At 40.3% G+C, this 22,534-nt stretch overlaps 1 protein-coding gene across 10 annotated transcripts in view; it reads left to right on the top strand.

The window, feature by feature from the left end:
• Nek10 (NIMA related kinase 10) overlaps positions 1 to 22,534 on the top strand; it is a 234,913-nt gene that overhangs the window by 7,813 nt on the left and 204,566 nt on the right. For all 10 annotated transcript variants that reach the window (XR_010050080.1, XM_063257051.1, XM_063257055.1 and 7 more), the window contains exons 2-5: positions 7,026 to 7,136; positions 7,422 to 7,482; positions 13,486 to 13,616; positions 15,225 to 15,323. Coding sequence is in view for 9 of the 10 variants with exons in the window: in XM_063257051.1 (XP_063113121.1) it covers positions 7,063 to 7,136; positions 7,422 to 7,482; positions 13,486 to 13,616; positions 15,225 to 15,323 (365 nt within the window). In the remaining variant the exon portion in view is untranslated. The remainder of the gene's footprint in view (positions 1 to 7,025; positions 7,137 to 7,421; positions 7,483 to 13,485; positions 13,617 to 15,224; positions 15,324 to 22,534) is intronic.

Here is a 22,534-nt window from a genome sequence, read left to right as displayed (position 1 = left end):
GACCTTGAAAGGTAAACATTCCAAGTTATTCAGAACATGCAGGCATCCACGAAAGCACTACTAAAGACACTGATGAAGACTTCCAGAAGAGCTTCTCAAAGTGGCAAGAAGGATGAAAAAGTGTGATTGAAGCGATGGGGAGTGTTTGGAGGAGGGCTGAAGGGCACTGTGGTAAAGTTAAAAAAAAGTTCAGCCAGGCATGGTGGCACACCCCTGTAATGTCAGCATTTGGGGAGCTGAGGCAGGAGGATCCCTAGCAGTTTAAGGCCAACCTGGACTACAGAGTAAGGCCCTGTCTCAAAAAATAAAAACAAAAAACCAAGAATTTTACTATTCACTATATTTTGACCATAATGCACATCTATTGGGTCAAGTGCAGGTATTCCTTATAAAAAGGAAATTTTCTGTGTTCTTCAAATGCTTAAATAATTGTCCCAGTGATCAATGCATTTTAGGTGTTTATTTTAAAAGTATTTTAGACCTAAAGGGAAACAGCAAAAGACACTGCTGAGGGTGATGCAGGTCCTTCAGTAGGCTGCTTCTGTTAACATTTTGCATCACCTCAGCACAATAATCATACTTAAGAAATTGGCCGTTAACCAGGGAATTTTATCAGATTTGATTCACTTCTGGCTGTGCTGTATGAATTTTATCTTATTCAGCCAATTTTCAAAGCAGCAGTTCTTTATCTCTAGTAAAGGAATTGGGAAGATGGTTTTTTTTTGCATTGTCACTTATGGGAGTTTAATAGCGCTACCTTCCTTCCCTCTCTACCAGAAAGCATAGACAGAGCCATAATTTGTCACCTAACGTGGAAGGTTATCCACAGTTCATCAGAAAGAATAGAGACTGCTGGCAGTTGGTACAAGGAAGTTCTAAGATCTCTTGGGAGTAGGATTCATAGCAGTTTAGAGCTTGGTTTATTTTTGAGATGCAGTCTCACTTGGTAATCCAGGCTGGGCTTTAACTCTCAGTCATCTTCCTGTCTCAGCCTTCTGAGTGCTGGGATTATAGGAGTGCACTATCATTCCTGGCTGGTTTAGTGCTTTTTAAATTTAACTTAATTTTATGTTTTTGGGTCAAGATCTCACTATGTAGCCCAGGCTGGCCTCAGACTTATGGTGGTCTCCCTGCTTCAGCTTTATGGGTGCTGGGATTGTAGGTGTGTGCCACTATGACCAGTTTTATTGCTTTTTTTTAAAAAAAAATATAATGAATCCATTATAGCTAAGGTGGTGATTAGCTTTAGTCACACTGAACTTTTTTACTACCACTACTTAATAAGTGCTGGTTTCTAACCTAAGTGTTGATAGGGAAAAGAGACAAGTGTGAGATTTGGAATTATTTTCCACAATGATGTAAAAGATTTTCAGTTTTATATTTAGTAAACTTAAGAATCTTTTGAGCAGTGAAGCAACTGTGGTATAAAAAAGATTTCTGGGTGAAGGTTCTGAAAACCATAGCACAAATACCATCCTAAGTTAGAATTTATATAGTACAATTTAGAATAATTACAGTCAGCTAGATAATTTTGCCATAACATAGGTCTCTTTGTCATGTGTGTTTATCCTGCAATTAATAAAAGCAAATGAGGTTTGTGTCTCTGGGGACTTCTTTAACATTCACCCGAGTTTTAAATGACAATGGAAGATAGGAATTGCTTTTGGGAGTTTTTTGTTTGTTTGTTTTTATTTTTTTAGAAATGGATTGAAAAGTTCAGCAATGAGAAATATAATTCTCTCTGGGCTCGAGTAGATTTTTAAACAGCAAACCCACTGGCTATCCCCTGAGGACACTGAAAGTTTATGTGAACCCGCCTACACTCAGGTGTTATATATTATCTTTTATTACAGTGCCACATACTCTTCTGTTTTAAAAAAAAAAATCCATAAATTGAATTTTGGCTTGCCCATTAGAATTGAAGGAAAATCCACCTGGGTACAAGTGTTCCAGTGATGTCTTTTCCTTGGACTTGTGCATTCGTAAAATAGTGCTAGGCAATCAGTAGTTTTTTATTTCTTTTCTTAGTAGTGGAACCCTTTTCTTAAATGAAGCTGTACAGAACCCCAGAGAACAAAGAGTTTCTGTTTAAGCAGGCGCCTACTCAGACCTGGCCATGCTTCTCCTTCCCGGGATCTCCATCGCCCCCCTCTGGTTGTCGTGGAGTTGACCGTTGCTGAGTGAGTTCCCTCAAACTCTGGATTTAGGACTGTGTTTGTGTCCCAGGATTAACTAGAGTTACTGTGAAGACAATCTGCTTATTTGAAAAGACAGAGTCAGAAATCTGGTGGTATTGGGCTGGTGTTCAGGATTACTGGTTCATGCAGATATAAGTACAGAAATTTTACAGCAATTTAGTATTGCCATGCCATCCAACCTAGATGGATTAGGAGCAAAAGTATCAGCCCATAATATCTTAGAAATTAAAAGAAAATCTGTTCAACACCAGTGGTTCCAAAGCACTACTGATGAATAAATACTTCCTTATGTGGAACTGTGATTTTCTTCCAAGTGACTGCAGACATGAGTTAATCCCTGGATGCACCCAGGATTACTATAACATCAATTAATTTGATTTCTAAAGGAGCTTTATGGGAGATTTGTTGAACTACAATGAGTAATGACAGATTTTTAAAAAATATAATCATTTTATCCATTCATCCCTTTAGTAGGTCTTTGATTCAATAAATATTTATTGATTGCCTATCATGTGTCTGGTAAGTAAGAGAAACCCAATTCCTGGCCATATAAAGTAACCAGGCAACAGCAATATGGCACACATAGGTTTAAAATATGGGCAGTCGAAGCTGCTCTGTGAGCACCCATGCGAGGGCAAAGTCTCTAAGCCTGAAAATAAATAGCTCTTCAAAGTTAGTAATTGACAAACTTCCTGGAAAAAATACTGTGCCTCTCCTCACATATTGTAATGCAAATATTTTTTGAGTGCTTATGCTGTACTCATGCTGTACTGTGTACTGTTTTAGGCATAGTCAATATATTTATGGTTAAAATAGACACGATTTCTGCCATCCAGGGCTTATGATCTAGTTCAAAGAAACCAATAAATGAACAAGAGATGTCTAGGACTGTGGAGCTCCAGGAGGAAACAGCGGGGCGCTGTTGTTAGTGTGTGGGTGAACATATTGCACAGGTTTCCGAGAGGAGACCTGTCTTAGGAGACGCTGAACTATGACCCAAAGGACACAAAGAAGATAAACTGAGATTAGTGGGGGAGGAGGTAGGAAAAGTTTGGCCCAGCCGGGAGAGGCAAGTTCGTAGGTACAGTCTTAGTCCGGTTTGTGCTCCTATAACATCACAGACCCAATATTACATAAACAAATTGATTTTTTCATAGTCTGGAGGCTTGGAAACCCAAAATTTCCATCAGGTTTGTTGTCTGGGAAGACCCATTCTCCCCTTCCAGGATGGTGTCTTGATTCCTCCAGTAGGGAGGGGCATTGTTCTCTACCTAGCAGCACTGAAAAAAAAGAGAGCCCGCCTGGAAGCCCTTTAACAAAAAGCACTAAATTCACCTCTGAAAGGTCTCACTTCTAATACGATTGCTATGGCAATGCTATTTCCACCTGAGTTTCGGAAGGCACCAACGTCCATACCCAAGTGGTGGTCATGTTTATGGGTTTATGTTTCTGTTTAGATCGTCTGTTTGGCTGAAGTGGAGTAAGCAAGAGGGAGAGGCCAGAAAGGACCAGGGCAGTGGAAGCTGTGGTGAAAAGCAGGAGGAAGCACAGAACGGAGAGAGCGCAGGCTACAGAGGCACGTGATCTGATTTATGTCAAAAGAAAAAAAGAAAAAGATCCCTTTGGTTCCTGTGGATGCAGAGGAGCCTGTGTGGGAGCAGACCAATGATGAGAGGAGAGGAGGCCTGGGCAGTGATGTGGAGTAGATTATTCCGGCCGCAGTGGGGAGCAGGGAAAGCAAACTGGCTTTTGCTGGCAGCTTAAATGGAGAAGCAGAGGAAAGACAGGTGTCAAGAATGGTCCCTGGACTTTTATATGGCATAATAAGGTGCTGACAGTTAAGTGGTGAGGAGGATTGAGGTTATTCGGTACGCAAGCAGGAAGTATGTTAAATTTGAAATGCCCATCACATGTGTAGATGGTGGCTTTGCAGATTCAGGGTTAGGCAGGAGCATATACGTTAAGACTTACAGGTGCTACATAAAACCACGGGACTGGGAGCTGTCACCCTGGCAGTGATGGCAAACCTTCTAGAGCTTTCAGTGATACAAACAGCATATTGTGACATATGTGCCGTAAGTTTGCCACCACTGCCCTTGGTAGAGGGGAAGAGAAGAGAAGAGGACCAAAGTCTGACTGACCTGCTAGGAGCTAAGTTTGTGAGAGCATCTGGAGAGGCCAAGGACCCAAGGAAAGTAATTTGACTGAGTAGTTGAAAGCTATTTCAGTGTATGCCTTGCTTAGTTTAGAGCCACAGAAAAGACACGTGATCATATAGGTCTTTCACCTGGAATCGGTGATCCTAGTGGATAATGTGGTACTCTGCCCAGAGCTTTGCTGACCCCTTAGGACAGTGTGCCCAGGTGTGGCTTCACTGTTGTTCCCCTTCTTACAGCTGGTTCCTGTGTCCCTCTGCTGCCTTCAGCTGCTGGAGTCTCTCTACCTCTAGGTGGACGTGCCTTGGACCCTACCTACCCAAAAGCTGCTTAACCAATAGCTGAAGGCTAGGGAGGACTCTGAGAGCTGGTTCTCTTTCCTTGGAAGCATAGTTTAGTCTGCAGAGCTCTTCTGTGTGATCACACAGAAGCTGCCTTTTGAGGGGCCCTCCGTAGCCCTGACTTCTGTAGGCATCCTCACCTTAGCACTTTCTGTCTCTGGGCAACTTTAGATGTGCATTGCTCTTCCCTCTCCCATGCTCCATTTTGGATGGCACCTATTAGTATAGTGTAATAGTTTGCTCTTAAGTTTAAAGAGATTCAATTAAATATTAGAACATTCCCAATTTCTCAAAGCTTTTCAGCATAGTTTCCGATTTATCAGTCATCCAGTGAAAAGGATTTTGTTTTTCAATCTAAAGGCAATTATCTGTTTCTACTGATTCTGATAAATTTGTTTGCTGTTTAATTAAGTGAAACATTGGTAGAGAGCTGTCTGTATTCACTCTTCCAGTCAGGAGTGCATGCAGATCTCAAGCTGATAATTGTTAGATGATTATTTCCCGCTCACATATCCTGCTCACATATCCAGTGATGGGGATTAGCTAGGGAATAACACAGGCTGTTTAGAGGGCTTGACAGTGGTAAATGTGTGCTCCTGGCACAAGGCTGTGAGCGTTTCCACATTTCCACACGCATGCCACACTGCTGCTTCTGCATCTGCCGTCTGTAACAGTCTAAGGGTACAGTCTGAGCGGGAAGCGAGTCCAACAACAGTCGTGTATGGAATTTTCCTTCTGTCAGGGAAGAAAAAGCAGAATTGTACTGTTTTAATGTTGACTAGATTTGCATTTATTTTGAAACTTTGAGGAATGATTTAAAATCTATATACAGAAAACACTTGGATCTTTTGCTTTTGAGCACTAAATCACAGCTCCTCCACTGATCTACGTTAGACCTCCTCCTCTCCCCTCCTTGCTTTTCTTTTAGAGTAAAGCAGAGGCCAAGTCAAATTTCTACTTGAACAACTCACAGAACATGTTTTAAAGTTCATAAGTGAGTTTTTGTTTGCTTGTGCCGAGATGCATACTTGTGATAGCTTCCTTTAATGCTAAGCAGCTTTCAGCCTAAGGTCAGACATAGTAAACATTCAGTAAATGTCTACTGACCCAGTGAATCTGTGGTATTGTTGCTAGGTACAACCCGGAGGTATTCATATTATGCCTTTTCTAATTATATACAATGACGAAAGCTTTGATCATCAAAAATTATTGGAAAAGTTTAAAATTCTTAAACCTTCTTTCTACATATCACAAAATTAAATTTCTCTATCTGTTGCAGAGAAACATCCATTAAGACATTCAGTTTCTTCTAAATACCTCTGAAATACTTGGATTTTGACCATTGATTTCACAAGATGTTGAAGCATGCAATTATAAGGCCAGAATGCATGCTTTTTCATGCCTGAACTAAACCTTGAAGTCAAGCTGTGGCATTGAAACACAATTGGAAAAGCAGTTATTGCATCCAATTGAATGAAACCAATATTATGGTTAACTTTCTATTTGCTGTTATCGAAAGTATGGGTAGTATCTTTAACTTCCTTTATGTTTCTGTTCTGGAAATGAAAACAGTTGACTACAGATTGACTAAGGGGAGTAAAGCAAATAAATTTTTCTGTGTGTGTCGGTGTATCTTTCGAGTGAGGCAGAGGGAGAAATAGTATTGAGCTGTATTCCCAGGGCTGCCCAGTCTCCCTGCCAGATACTTGGTGCCATGTGAGTGGCTCTAAGTTTACCAGAAAACTTAGGACTGGGGTTAAAACACATACACATTTAAGTAGTAACTTTCAGGCTTTCTGGATTCTGGAAACATGGTAACACTTGGTGAGAGGACTCAGCAGTGAGCGCTTATTCACGAGTAGGTGGGGCTTTCTCCGAAACTCTGGCTAAGACCCATGATGAGAGAGGAACCATTGAATTGTCAGCATATAATTAAGAATATTTATTGAGAAAGGCATGTGGAGCAGCATGAAAGTGTCATTTGAACAGCAGGAATTTGTTTATAGACATCTGTTTTGGAAACCCAAAATGAATTCACTTTTTCTGACATGCAGAACCACATTTATCAGAGAAGTGGTTTAGAATATTTGAAATCAAGAATGATCCAGAAAACATAGATTCATGGGCTACTATAAACCATGACCTAAACGTATCCAAAGCCCTTTGAAGGCCAACAGTAAATGGCATTCATGTTAACACTTTTATTGTTTTATATAAATAAATCTTTTCCCCGTGTTTAAATAGATGTTCCAAGTGAATTTTATCTGTATAAAGAGTATTTTCGCTCCTGCAGCCCAGCTCACAATTTTCTTTCTGCTTTACTTTGAAAGGAATACCATGTTAATTCTAGGGCATTGATGTTTTACAATGCCTGATCAAGACAAAAAGCTGAAGACCACAGAAAAGCCGCCTGATAAAAAGCAGCAAGGAACCACCACCAGGTAACTCCTTCCTGACTCTTTTCTAATGATTAACAGAGGCGGGTGGCTATTTGAATGGATGAAATGTCTTTTTGAGAAGCTGAGTATATAGACTCTTGACAACTGCTACCCTGGGTGACAGTGTTTACTGAGTAGTCTGAAACATGCTTGTCTTTTCTACAGTTCTGGGGGAAGTTAGTGTGCGTATGTTTGTCTCTAAAAGTGGGCCTCCAGGTAGCAGCGGCCCTTGTGGGTAACGTGATCTTTTTCACCTGTGGGTTGACACTGTGCTATTCTTTTTCCTAGGGACTATTCAGATCTTAAAAGACTTCGGTGCCTTTTGAATGTCCAATCAAGCAAACAGCAGGTAGTGTTTTCAAAGAATTTATATGTTAATAAAGGAGAAGTCATGTGTTTTTGAAGGGATCAATCCATTTAACATCTTTACAGACATGCGATACCTAGTTTCTCTGTTCATCCACTCTCGCTCTTGCATCATCCAGCTGTTTCTCCTATACTTGGGCAGGGCTCTGCCAAAACTCTGGTCCTTATGCAGGCATTCCACTGAATCGCGTGATGGTGGCCAAGTGTTCCAACAACCAGCCTTCAGTCTTCTGTCAATAGACAGCAAGGTGTTCTTTGATACCCATATTTGCCTCTTCAAATCTTTAGGGAAATTGGTTTTCCTAAGGCACTGTGTACTACATTTTCATCTTCTTCCCTCCAGTGCTCTTAATCCTTCCCTGGCTCCAGCACCATTAGTGAGGTTTGCTACAAATGGTACCTCACCAAGCAGAGGGGACAGGAGTGACTTCTGACAAATTTTAATAGCATTTAAATATTTTTATTAGTTAGGGGAAGTATGGTGTCAGTGCTTTAATTTATGTCTAAATTTTTCTTTTTAGAACTTTCCCTATGTGATTTTGCAAAGTCACAGGTTTGAGACCATCCATTGAGGTTTGGGTATAACAGCAATGCTATTAATAATGACAAACTGTGAACACTTATTTAGCACTATTAACTAGTCAGCTTTTATGAGTGAGGAAACAGGGGCACAGAGAAGTTAAATGACTTTCTCAGGAGCATGCTGCCTGTTAATGGAGTATACTTCTCAGTCCAGATACTCTCTCTTTACAATGTATGCCTCTGATTCCTGAGATGTGTTTTAAATGAGTTGGAAAATTGAATCACAGTTGAAAAAAGGTTTGACTGGACATTTACTTGTTGTAAGAATTGTTCTTAAAATGCCTTTTCTCTGGGAGCCAATTTTTAAAATATTACTAATCCTCTACCTCAGGTTATCTCGCCTTTTTTACCTGTTTCAGCAGTCATTTTACCCTTTGTCTGCACACGAAACAAACAACTGCTAAACAGTTTCTGAAACAATCTCCTGGCTCCCTTCTCACAAAGCTTCGTGCATGATTGCCTTAGATCAAGTTCATTCTTTCCCGAGAGGTAAATTAAGTGACTCAGTCTACAGCTTTGGTTGTAGTTCCTATTGTTTTCTTCCCTGTGTGTCCTGCAATATAACCAAAACACCAAAGACTTCTGCCTTTTTCTTTCTGTTCTTTTCTCCAAGATTTCTTTCCTGTGAACTCTTACGTATTTCCAAGACCTATACTATCACCTGTACATGTTTTCCATGCTGGAAGTGATCTCTTTCTCTTTCCAAAGCACCTTCTTACCCCATTGTAACATTTTCTCCCTTGCTTTGAAAGTCCTGTGTATACGCCTTTCTTCCTCATGAAATTCCTCACATTTGCTACTAATGCCAGCAACTTTGACTTTTGTCTCTGGTTCACAGTATCCTCTGTGGACAGGTTTTGGGTCAGTTTTCTTAAACTGCATTGTGACTTGAGAATTAACTCACCACAGGATATGTACAAACCTGTGGCCTGGGCAAATGAAACTTCAATGGTCTTTAGTTTTTTTTTTATTTTGTTGTTATTTTAGCTCAAATTTTTAAACTTTGAAGTTCATTCCTGACTAGATTATTTTGTCTTTTCAACAACACTTCTGTGCTAACACTTCACAGGCTCAAACTTAATGATTTTTCTCTCCTCTAACCAACTTAGGAATTTGCAATCTGTTGTCTGACAAGTTCACATGGCATACCTTTCTGTGAACTATTTCACACATACGAGAAAGCATATTTGTAATGCCTGAATTATTCAGAAAGTAGATCTACGATAAAAATGAAAATAACTGTCCTCAATTGGATGAAGGATCCCACACTTTATTCCTGTTTCTGTTTGTAAAGCTTTATGCATTTGTAATTCTGAAATAAAGTTACTCTGAACACCCTATTATGCAATAATATGGAGACATTTGTAAGGGGAGAATGATTCTGGAAATAGTAACTCAAGAATTTATTTATACTTTGCTTGTTCCAGCAAGACTATAAAGAGTAATGATATATAAACTGTGACAGGTGTCATAAATTAAAAGTGAAGCCAAAGATAAAAGGAAAAGAAGGCTGGGAACAAAGTAGAATGGGGGTCAGGCAAAAATGCCCCACAAAACACACAAGTGGGTGAGTCACATATTTGGTTCTGGAATTTACAGCAGTTGGTTTGAAAAGGAATTTGGGATTAAGACCTGCTCACCTGAGTTTGTGCTCTAACAAGATGTAGCTTGCTTTTTGCAAATGGGAAGATGGCCAGTTGCTGGTTTTAGAGGAAATCTCTTGGGTTAGTTTAGGCCAAATTGCAGAGAACTGAATGTCCTTCCTTTGAGTCTCTAATGAGCCAGAGCCCTCTTCCCTCACTGCTGTCTGGTGTTGCTCTCCTTGCAGTCTGTGTCCTGACTGTGTGCTTGTGTGTGTCATATCTTGCTTTAGCATACTAGCATCTGACGTAGGACATTCTCAGAGTCTGACGGACCTGGGAGTAGAGATACACTGAGGCGATCCAGTTGAACCAAATAATTCAAGATAAAGAATTCTCCTACTGCTGCTGACGCAAAGTAAAAGTACAGACTCTGTTTGGAAATTTCATCTGAGGTTTTTAGAAATCTTGAGGTATTCTGCCTAGAGCTAGAAGTCATATCCCGCTCCCCCCCCCCCCCACTGTAGGAACAAGAAATGTGTTTGTAATGTTTAAAAAGATGGAAAAAAAAAAACAAACTGCCTTGGAATGAAAAAGAGGTTTTGGTGGATGTTGTGATAAAAAAAAAAATCTATGAGATGTGGAAGTTTTCACGCTCTGAGCAATGATGAATAGGCCCAGATCATAATGGTGCAGGGCAAACTATGGTCCTGGATAAATGATAAGATGGATGTGTGCATTGTGAGGGGAACAGCAAGCCACTCTTGGTTGAATGACACAGAAAGAGGTGGTTCTTGAAAAATGGACTAGTTTTCCCTCTGGAACGGAGATGAGGCACTCTAGGTGAAGCGAAAATAATCAAATACCTGGAGGAAGAAAATGGCAAGCACTGAAACACAAAGGCGACCGGACATTTCAGGTGGAAGTGATGATAGATGAAGACAGAAGACCGGCAGTGTCTGAAGGGACATATGGGGATTTTGTTCTTGTTCACATTAGATCAGGAATATTGGAATTTCTGAGCCGCAGTGATACAACTGAACTTTTAGGAAGGCCGTGCTCCATGCAGCTTTTTCTTCGATCCCAATTCTTTCCTTTCCACTCGTATTGTTTAAACTGCCAGGTGCCTTCTGGTTGCAAAGCTTACATATTTCTTGTCTACTTTCTACCTTGGACGATAATCTCCCTGCGATATACCGACACCTCTGTGTGCGGGCTGTCTTCTCAGTACTTTACACCACAACAAAACCCTGGTCACTAATTCTGCAGCATTTTTCTTAAGCCTGTCTATTGGCTGCAACTCCCCACCTCTGGGACTGCAAACACTCTGAAGGAAGCGATTCGTTTTTCCTGCTTACTGTGTATCCTGCATTTCAACTGTCTGATATCCCTTGTGTCTTGCTACCAAAGTGTCCAGTGCATGAACTCTTCTAGAGGCAGTTTACTAGATCGATTTGTTGACTATGGATAATGTGATCATTCATTCAGCAGCTTTGCATTTGAATATCTTCTGTATGCCATTTTCTGTGAGAGATCACAAAAACAGATGTGATCTTCAAAGTGGCCAAATTCAAGGGGAGAAGCCTGCTGTGTGGACTAGACATTGTATAATCACATCGTACCATGATACATGCTGGGAAGGAGGTGAGCGTTATGTAGCAGGGCCTGGGCGTGGACTGACCTGAGATCCGGAATGTGACGGGGTTGCAGGCCACACATGCCTGTGCTGCAGTAATTAGACAACCAGAGGGTCTGGGGCATCAGGGAGCCAAATGTTCTGGGTTCTGAACTCACGATGCTTTCACTGGAAGATGACTGGTTGCTTCAAGGCTTCATTTTAAGTTCCTGGCTTTTGTAACTGTGGCTGCCAGCTCCCATCTTATTCCCTGAGTTGCCATGTATTGATTCTCAGTACCAGCTGCCTGCTCTGCTCAAAGGTGATTGCTGCTGCCTGTAGCGGCTGCCTGCCCTCTTCTCTTCGCAGTGTGTCCTGGTCTTCTCAGCGCTGACTACCTTCGCTCTTGTAAACAGGAGTCTGTGAACTGTATCAATGCCAAGGGAGTTTGAAACTCTTTGGGACTAGAAAAATTACCTCTGATTTTTCTGTGTGTTGTGAGTTCATGTGTAACACAGGAAAATATTTTTATTACTGTGACTTCATACCTAGTATCATTTAGCTTATTAGTTTACACTTGGAAATCACCTAAGATGTCCTTATATTACAAATTATGTTTATTTAGCAAATTTATCTGCACAATGGGAATGATTACAAGGTTTTAAAAAATTTATAAAATAGAATTATGCTTCATAAATAGTAATTCACTTAACTTTCATAATAACTCTGAGTTATACACTATTATTGCCATTGTAATGATGTGGAAACCAATACACAGAAAGATTAGGCAAATTTTCTGAGATCATGATGAATTTAAACCCACAGAATCTAGGAATTTGTTATCTTAACCATTTAACATTGCTACCATCAGTACCTATGTCATGTTGGTATTAGGACTTGTAGATTGACTGAATTGAAATAGATTTTTTTTGCAGTATTGAATGTTATTGATATTTTGAGCATCCAGCTGTGTCTTTCATATGATAAAAAAAGATTTTGGTTTTTCTTTTAGCTGTTAAACAATTCCCTTATTGTAATTCATTTACGGTAAGTGAGGAATATTTTATTTTAATAAGAAAATAATGTTTTTTAGCTGGGGATTTAGCTCAGTGGCATAAGCGCCTGCTTTGCAAGCAGGCAGTCATGAGTTCAATCCCTGGTACTGATAAAAAGGAAAAAGACAAAAAAGAAAAAAAGGAAAATAATGTTTTCACATTGATTTCTGTCATATACCTCAGTGGAACAAGATACTAAGTGTAGCATATGGTAGCTTTATTTCATAATTATAAAGAATAGAGTTGATTTACTAAAAACTACATCTTTTGCTATATTATGTTTGGCTTATCTCATCTGTAATAATTATAGAACATCTTTCTTTTGTACTTTGGAAAATATATGCTTAAGTTTATGTGGTACCAGAAATACATCTCAGGGCTTTCTCAGTTATAAGTAAATATTGGCCAATGAAATAATTTAAATACTGATAACTTGACAATTTCTCATATGAGTGATTATGCAATTCATCTAATAAAGGCATAGTCAAGTTGTAGATAATTTTAAAAACTTTTATTTTCCTTATGGTGAGCACTATATTTCAATAACTTTCACAAATAGTATTAAATAATTAGGATATTCAGGCTGATACCTGTGATAGTTTTATTTACCATTACATCCTTGACACATGGTGGGCTGAGCAGCAGTCTACTTGGGAAATGCTGTTGAACAGATCAATGTGTGAGGACTTAGCTAGGGCCGTTCACGCTGCAGCCTGGATCTAGAAATTCAGTTCCACCATTGACACACAGGCAGATCCTCAAAAACCTGATTCCCAGGCCTCACCTTTGACCTGGGGAAACAGCACTGAACAAAAATAAGCAAGTTCCTGCTTGTGTGGAGGTGACATTTTAATCCAAGGGGACTGTAACTATGTAAATAACATGCAATACATAAATAACTATACATGCAAAACATAAACTCTAAGATATGACAAGTGATGTTAAATGGTATAAAGAAAAATTAATGTGAGAAAGATTAAGTAAATGCTTAACTCAAAGATGCTTACATCTTTGAAAGCCCTATGTTGACCATAGCATTACCAGTGTGTATGGGAGTTCATTCTACTGGTTCACCCCTCTGCCTTTCCCTGTGTTATTTTCTCTGTCCTGTGCTGCATTGTGATCCTCACGTACTCTGGCTTCTATTTCTGTAGCTTCCAGCCATTAACTTTGAGAGTGCCCAAAATAGCATGACGAAGTCTGAGACCGCCATCAAGGCATGCGGGCCCAGAGCTCGAGGTCAGTGGCATGAGTCCACAGAAGCTGTCGAACTTGAAAATTTTAGGTAAGAAATCTCCCTGTCCTTCAGCAGCCTGTCCTGGTTGGTCCATTTACATTTGTAACAGGTGCTACAATTTAATAACTATCTCACCGTTTACCATGGAAATTCTTAGTTCCATAATTTGGTTAGTGCTCAAATCATCCCCATAAAAATGCATAAATGACAAGCTTAATAGTCACAGGTGGAATTGAGCTGTGCTGACATAGATTTGGCATCTGTTCAATGAGGAAATGGTTCCAGGATGTTGACCTGGGTCAGCCAGTGCCAAGCTTTGTCTTAGCTTTTGGTCTGTCTGCAATTTGCTGGTAGGAAGAAGACAGAAGAGTCTGTTGCTGTGAACAGATGTGGTGGCTGACGAGTGTGGTAGTCACAACAACAGCAGTTTCCAGTTGCAAGGAGAGCAGCTCACCTTTAGCACTAAGAATGTAGGTCCATGTTTATCTTGGTTGCCAGGTAGACCTTCTAGAAGCTGTACATTCTCATGGGCCACTCCCCTTATAGGAGCTGGTTCTCTCTGTTTTAGAATGTTCCTGGGTCATCTGGCACCAATAATGAACCGGATGAAATATCAACATGAATGTTCCAGAATTATCATTTACTTGTTTAACCTAGTTTGTTACCTGTCAAATGGAAAAGGTCCAGAAATCTACATGACATTACCTGGGTTCATAGTTTTGAAATATATCTTTAATGAGAAGTACTAAATACTTTTCCTTACATACTCAGCTCACCAGTAACCATGTACTAGGAAACCTTTACAGCCCTCACCTGGGTAGGAAGGAATTTGCAGGATAAACAGCATCCAAAAGCTAACAAAGGCAGATGGTTACCTATGATGACATAAGGTTGCAAACCTTGCCTTTGAGGTGGTAAACTCATGCAATTCTAGTTTATTTGTCCTCGGTCTTAAAATCAGTTTATTTTAACAGACACAAAAGTATGATAGATTCCATAAAATGTGATCATTTTGTGCATTTTCTTTTATACCTTCTGGCTTTGAAAGGGGATGTCTCAATAGACTTTTTAAATCTCTTTGGTAGGATGTGATATCAACAAAAAGAAGCTAAAATTGAAATATCTCCAAGCTTTATTAAATATACACAAAAGATAGACAATCAACAATCAGCAATCAGCATAGCTGAAGGAGTGCAGACTGGATAAATGAAGCATTCAGTACAACTGGAAGAATGTGAACTATCAATCAAGCCCCATTATCTAGTAGGAAATGCAGGCAACAGTCAGTGATTTAATATCTAGAGCAAACAGTGGGGTTGAGGGTGAGTGGAAAAGAAGGGAGAGAATTCTCCTGTTTGTTGCACAGCTGAATAGTAACAACCCTAGACATTCTTTCTCTCTGAGTGTCCTCCCCTCCAACCAATTTTAGGTGGTAAATGTTTAAAGGTAATATCTTAACTACCATGATAAGATAAAACACATATTTGACTGTAAAATTTATTGTTTACAATTGAATTTCTAGTTTAACAGCTGATACTTGCATTTAGCAATATGTTGAGCCTCAAAACTCCCAACAGTGTCCGTCCAATTGGTAACATTAAGATAGCCTTAATCAATTTTTTTTGCAAAAACACTTTTCTCTTTGTTTTATCCCAGTATAAACTACAAGAATGAGAGGAATTTCAGCAGACATCCCCAGCATAAATTGTTTCAGGAGATCTTTACAGCTTTGGTGAAAAACAGACTCATATGCAGGTAAGAGTATCCTTAGAAAGCAGACTTTTACCCAAGAATGACATATTTTAATGTCTCACGTGTGGAATATGATGTAAAGCAATTTACTACATTGTCCAAAATGTAAATTAAAGGATAAAATAGAAGAAAGGCTATTTACAAGGGGGAGAATGGATGGGCATTGCATTTGATCTCTAAAATAACTGATTGGTGTTGAATTTAGATAAGTTTGTTGACAAGTAATGTAAAGTAGGAAAATGCTCAAGTTTCACTGTTTTTCTTAATGTTATTTTGAGTAGGGATACTCAAGAAGGAGTTTATTGTGTGGGTCCTTATGAAAGAGACACTGGGTAATACTACAGACCACTGTTGGTATACTTTCAGGGTTAACGTGATAACAAAACAAATGGACTGCCCCAGCCTTGGCCTTAGGGAAAGGAAAGATGAGTGTGGGACATCAGCCACAGCCTTCTGAAGATGTCTCTTCTCAGGACCACGTCACATGTTATTCTCTTTGCTCTGTGACTTGCTTTAACACATTTGGGACTTCAGAGGAAGGGTTAATTAATATGCATTCCAGATCCATATATTGCATCTATTGGGAGCCTTCAGGTGCTGGAGTGCAGTCAGGATTTAATTTTTTTATCAATCCTAAGAGGCTTCACTTGGGAGCTGGGTGTGCTCCTGCTACATATGAAGGAGGCTCCCATCATAGGAATTTGCCTTTCGCTCTTTCCAAGATGCACAGGCTCCCTCCCAGAGGGAGGCATCAACTGTGAAGATGCCAATAAAGAAATTAAAATCTTAGTCCTTTGGGACTTGAGTTATCTGAATTCTGTCTTAGTGAGGAAGAAAAACTATTCCTATTATGAAAAATAAAAGTAGGAATGTTAATCTTTTAACACCTGAACCAAAATAGCACCCTGACTTTTCCCAGTGTGATAGCTGATTTTAAACAGAAGAACTTCCTAATGGATCCTCCACCGAGTGTCCAGTGCTACATGCCTGCCTGAGTGGTGGCCTGATGACTTGATCTTTTGAGTGGGGTCACTTGATTCTGTACACATATTGCCAAATACACTGGTTTACTTTAAAATAATACAGGACAGGAGCACCATTTGTCATGCTTTTATAGTTGGCTTAAGCTAACAATTATTAGGTTGGCCCAGATGATAGAAAAAATCTCAAATCTTTTCCCAAGTGTGATTGGGTTCTTGATGATACACATAAAGATCATTGAAAGATTATGGAACATTGCAAACTGAAGCTGTCCATGATTGTAGAATAATGATTAGTAGCAGAATAACTATCTGTGAAATATTAGGAAATAAACTTTTTAAATTTTTTTGAGGCAACTACCATGGACTCTTTAAAGAATCTCCAGTAGGACAGTTGTCATTGTTAGATTGGTACCTTGGGGAAGAACCTAGATGCAAAAATCGTTAAGGAAAATAACTTGCCAAGGGTTGGCCTTAAAAATAATCTTAACAATTCTGAAGCTAAGAGATCTTTTATCCTAAGTGATTCATGGGACATCTTAGGTCGGATAGAATTGCCTTTTTGTAATATGAGCAGTCCCTGGAAATTTTCAAACTAGGAAGAGAGAATTGTAAGCCTTGTTGCTTTCATCATAGAAGAAGGAAATTAGGAATGCCAAGCATCAGAAGCATCCTTCTCATCTTTTGGCTGCCGACTGATTGCTATGTTCACTTCTATTCTAAAAGCAGGACTGGATAGAAGCTAAGAATAAAGGTCTTCCATTGTCCCTCACCTCGTATAACCCTGCTGAGATGGCTTCACTATCTTTTATTTTCCTTATGACTTTAAACTTATAGGAGAGCCACAATGACTCAGGGCTTTTTTCTGAGGTGGCTTCCAATCCCTTTTCTTTGTGAAGATTAGATTTAGTGTTGAATAGATGCTTAACTTCAATTTCTTAAAGCAACAGGAGCTACTATGTTCAAGGAAGGGAGAAAACAGAGGACAAGGACAAGAAAAAAGCCCTTTTTTCTGAGGTGGCTTCCAATCCCTTTTCTTTGTGAAGATTAGATTTAGTGTTGAATAGATGCTTAACTTCAATTTCTTAAAGCAACAGGAGCTACTATGTTCAAGGAAGGGAGAAAACAGAGGACAAGGACAAGAGGGTGAAAATACAAGGCGATAGGACATATGGTCCCTTTCTGCCTGAAGACTCATAGTCTGCTTAGACCAGCAAGTAGGTTACCCAGGATCCCACTAAAAGAGAAAAAGTGGGGACTATGTACAATTTGTATTAAGACAATGAAAGGCTGGATGGATTTTTTTGGGAAGCGGGTCTTTGGTTCTTAGTCCAGTTCCTGTGGTAGACGAGACTGGCAATGTGTAGGGTATTATGATGCTTGCTTACCCTAAGAGTGTGGCTGACTTAAAACATAGACTCGTACACAAACTGTGAGCCATTCCAGTTTCTTCCTCAATTTCTGCTATCTGATGGGGAGGTTATTGTTTCTCTTCTATTTTGTCCTCCCCAGCTGGCATCTTCCTCTCATCCATACTTTTGGACACCTCCTTCTAGGTTCTTTCTGATGACTGGCCTGTGATTCCCTCCTCTCCCCCCATTCTCAGGGAAACTGTCAGGTGGCAACTGAAACTAGACAGACTTGTTAATCCAGAGTCAGATAAGGTAACACTGCAAATGCCTCATGGTAAATCTGAAAGGGCAAGGGAAAATACTGTCCCTAAACCTAAGGTTACACAATGCTGACTAATCTTGATGTGCGGCAGGATATGAAGCATATTTAATCCTTCAGGGTTTCTTTTGGTCAAATAATGTCCACAGTAGAATCTGATGTTAGAAAATAAATTCACCCCTTTGCATCTCATCTGGCTGAATGGAAAAATAAAGCATGCTTAGCATTCAAGGCAAGATTGGTAGAAGGTTGAATAGGGAAGTAAAATGTGCCACATCACTGAGATATTCTCTAATACCTGAGCACTTACACCACTGAACTCTACTTACGTCTCTTCTGTGTAACTGCTTCTCTGCACTCTATTTTGACTGACTTAAAGATTCTGTAACAGAACGAAAATGTAATTTACCTTGTGAAGTCAACTTGCATATCTGGCCAAAAATTACAGAGTTTCATGAAGTTATTGAAAGTGATGTCACCCTGGGCTACATAGTGAGTTCAAGACTATTCTAAACTATGAAGTGAGACTCTGTCTTAAGAAAATAATTTAGAAAGTAACATCTCTAAACTAGGACTTTTGATTTTTCTCTCAACCTATGAGAAAATCTTGACTTTTTAAAAATCTTTTTTGGATTACTGCATATTATTTATATAGAATATTGGGTTTCACTGTGGCATTTTCATATCAGCATACAGATCCTTTAGTCATATGTATCAAAACCTCAATGTTAATCATCTTCGTCTACCAACCTAGTGCAAGCTACCATTCATCTCTTACTTATACCATTGCAGTAGGTTAACTGGTTTCTTAGTGCTGATGCTTGGTTCTCTATACTTTGCTCTTAACACTGCATCTATAAGGTTCCTTTCAAAGGCTCAGTCAAATTGTATGGGTCTTTAGTGCAAATCCTTGTAGTAGCTTCTCAGAATGAAAAAATCCAAAGTCTCTATTTCTATTCTACTTGGTTCAGTACTGTGCTAGTTCCTGCTATCATACATACTCCTAGACTTGAGAAATCCTCAGCCTCTGTTGCTCTTCCCCAATTTCCCAATTGATACACATGTTTACTTGCTTGTGTTCATGATTAAAATTTCTTAGAGTGTAATCTCCATGAGTGCAAGGATGTGGTTTTGTTCTCTGTTGCATTCCTGTACTTGGCTGCCAGGTGGTAAATAAGTATGCAGAAGTATTCTGAAATTCCTGTCAGTTATATAGAAAGTCCTTTCTGTTCATACCCTTCTGATTATAGGGGCCAGTGGGATCCACTGGGTTAAATTCTGATTGGGTGACTGCAAATTTTGGGGTCAGTTCAGTGAGTGACATAGAATGAAGACATAGTACTGTGAAACAAATCAATATGGACACTTCGAATAATCCCGTGTGATGGATTTCCTCAATAGACTAGAATCCCTGTATTTTTAAACATTGAGTCAAAGACTGGAGTGCATCTGTGTGTGTGTGTGTGTGTGTGTGTGTGTGTGTGTGTGTGTGTGTTAATGAAAACACTACTGCAACATGAGAAAGGTGCTCATTCTGAATAAGACAGAGAGAGAAGCATGTTACAAATGGAGTCTGGATTGGAAGCTTTGCCACTTGCATCAGTGCATGGATTAAGTTAATCCCACTGTACTTGGAGCTCTTGCTTATTTTGATAGCCACAACTTTATTATGCAATACTACATATTTGTGACCAATTTCCAGGTGAAGCTCTTTATCATGAACTAGTTTCTTCCACTATGCAAGAAATAGAAATCCCACCTGCCTGTTCTTTCAAATATTGCATCCATGGTGACATTTCCTGTCTTTTTTAAATATCATTAATAAAAGATGGCATCTGATGCTGACAGCAAAGTGGCAGATGGCCCCAGCCTGGACAAGGGCTGTGGGAGTGGATCACTCTGTCTTGCTTTAATAGTCCTGAACACAGTGGTGTAAGTTCAGTCACAAGAGGGGATGACTATTTGCCCGCTCATCAATTTGCTTCTGTGTGGCTGCTATATTGAGATGCACCCACTGGGGAGGTACAGACTTTGCAGACAAATGGGTTTTTAGGACCCCATGCCATTCTGCAGAGCTCTCCTGCTCCCATATCAATGTTTGGAGTCTCTTTCTCTTTGGTCGTCTTCAGGGAGACAGCAGGCGCTTGGTCTGAGCCTTAGGCCCCCAGCTCTGTTACTTTGGAAAGCTATGAGCCAGTCACACTGCTGCCCAGGCCGCAGTGGCTGGATCAGGAAAAGGAGCACGCTATCTTTCCAATCTGTCACCACTATTTGTGAGATTTTCTGGTGGCTCCATCTCGAGTATTTCCTAGGCTGCAACTCTTGGCACACGGATGTACTTATCGTCTTACAACGCCTGCCCTGGTTCCCCTTGAATCTCAGCGCTGCATCCCATGTGCCACGTCCTCATGGGGGCGGAGGGCAGTCAGCCAAGGAAGTAACAACTGTGCCTTCAGAGGTCAGTGCACACAGGGAGGAGCCCGGGACTCAGGCATTCGGAATCCTATTTACATTTACAACACCAGAGGCCAGAGCTCTGTCAAAATATTAATAGCTTTGGGTTTTAGTGCCAAAACTGCAAAAGAAACCAAAAAATGCCATTGCTTGGAACTGAACTTTCAACTTGGAACTGTAGTAGAATCCTTCATTTATTTATACTCCTTTAACAGTAAAAAGGGAAAAATAACTGGGGAATTTTTTTCTTGGGGATGAGAAAAAAGCAGGAAGGATTTTTTAACGTTTATTTTAATATGAAAAAAAATAGAGAAGATCATGGACTTTTCCCTCATTAAGGTCATCTATATCTAGTAGGAAAAATACCAAGTGTACACATACTTATAGCATGAATCATCTCTTAAAATGTCCCCTGTCTTTTCCTCTTAAATAATGAAAAGCCATCAGCATTCGCCCCTATTAGGCTCCAGCAGCTGTGTGCCACTTGATCATTCTTTCTGTTAGGACTTTGAGAAGCAATCTTTGCACTACAGTGTGGATGCCATGATATCATTGCTAACCACAGCACCTGAAAGGGAAGCTCGTCATGTGTTCTCTCCCTATTTATATAAAGATTAAAGATACTCTCCCTGTAATAGGAACCTTGGAGTAGGAACAGTTTTACAGCTGTTCCCATAGATGAAGTGTTCCCATGGCTGATTGTTTAAATTCAGAAATGTACTTCAGATTTGCCATGCAGGGAGTATACATAATGAAGTCAACATGAAGCATGGGGCCCTGGATGATGCTGCTTCGCTGGCAGCCTTGTATGTGGTTGAAGTCCTGCCTTTGTTTTCCAAAGAAACAGGGCTTTGCCCTTATGCAAAAGAGTCACTGACAAGGTGCTTGGGGAGGAGGAGCTGTGTGGACAGGAGACATGGTGATGGCCGGAGGAATAAGTCTCAGCCAAAGATGCTTTTGAGATCTCTGGTCAGCATCTCTGCACTTGTGTTTCTGCTGGGGTTATAGCTACAAAGAGCACCCCAACATTCCTGGGAATACAGGCTATAGGAAAAGCGCATCTTTCTACTTCCTTTCCATGAGCTGGAGGGAATGGTGAGGGGCTTGGCTGAGTGGGGTGGGACTGAGTGTGGTATTTCTGGTGGCAGCGACTAACGATGCTCAGCCTGCCTTCAAGAAGGGTGAGTCTGATTCACTCAGGATTCAGATGGACAGAATTAGGGAAAGAGTCACTTTTCTCAAGACTATAGAGGAGACGAGGCTGAATTCTGTCACTCAAGGCCAAGGACAGACATAGGACGAACTGGGTGAACCCGGACTTGTGTCTGCTGCTTAAGAAGTGCTTCACATGACCTTGCTGGGCACACAACCAGCTCAGCTATGGAGGTGAGAAACATTGCGATGCTAATCTGAAATAGCTTCTGTAGAATCTTTCAGTTTTCCTTGGCTAAGGGTGAAATAGCAGACACTTTCCGCTTCAGGCTTTTGTTTACATTTACACCAAGGTACCGCTTGAGTAAGGGAGCAGTAAGAGACAAGTGTCACCTGTGGATGATCACTTTCCATACAAGACACCAGGTAGCATCCTGTGGATGGCAGGGCGCAGCTTCCCTTCCACACTACCTGCACCAAACATACACTGTTGTTAGGACAGTCATGAGGTGACTGGCCTCGGGTCACCTTGAAGAACATCTTCATAACTGTTCAGGTTCCAGGGCTGAAAAGCCACAGTAGGCTGCATCAGAAGTATCTTAGGCCAAATCTCTGTTAGGAAGGTCAGCATAGTAAGGAGGGTGGGAGAAGACTAGGGAAGGAGATGTGGTCAGAGGCATAGTGAGAAAGACAGCTTGTCCATGATCTTGTGGACTGTGGTGTCAGCTTTGGCTTTTTGTTCAGATGGGAGCGTCTTCAAGGGTTTGGGTGTGAGGATAACATGAACTGATCTGGCTTTTGTGAAGGACACCATCTAGATGTGGGAAGAATAAAGCAGGGGTCAAGGTCAAAATGGATCCCAGGTAGGAGCTTTTTGCAGTTGCTCAAGCATGAGATGAAGGTAGCTTGAACTAGAGTGGTGTTAGAGGAGCTGGTGAAACATCAGAGACCAGGTGA

The sequence above is a fragment of the Cavia porcellus genome, unplaced genomic scaffold, assembly GCF_034190915.1.
Source record: "Cavia porcellus strain 051 isolate PalLab524CR breed Dunkin Hartley unplaced genomic scaffold, mCavPor4.1 scaffold_10, whole genome shotgun sequence".
Lineage (NCBI taxonomy): Eukaryota > Metazoa > Chordata > Mammalia > Rodentia > Caviidae > Cavia > Cavia porcellus.
The sequence above is the reverse complement of the archived record's forward strand: the minus strand, read 5'-3'. Positions and strand labels throughout refer to the sequence as shown.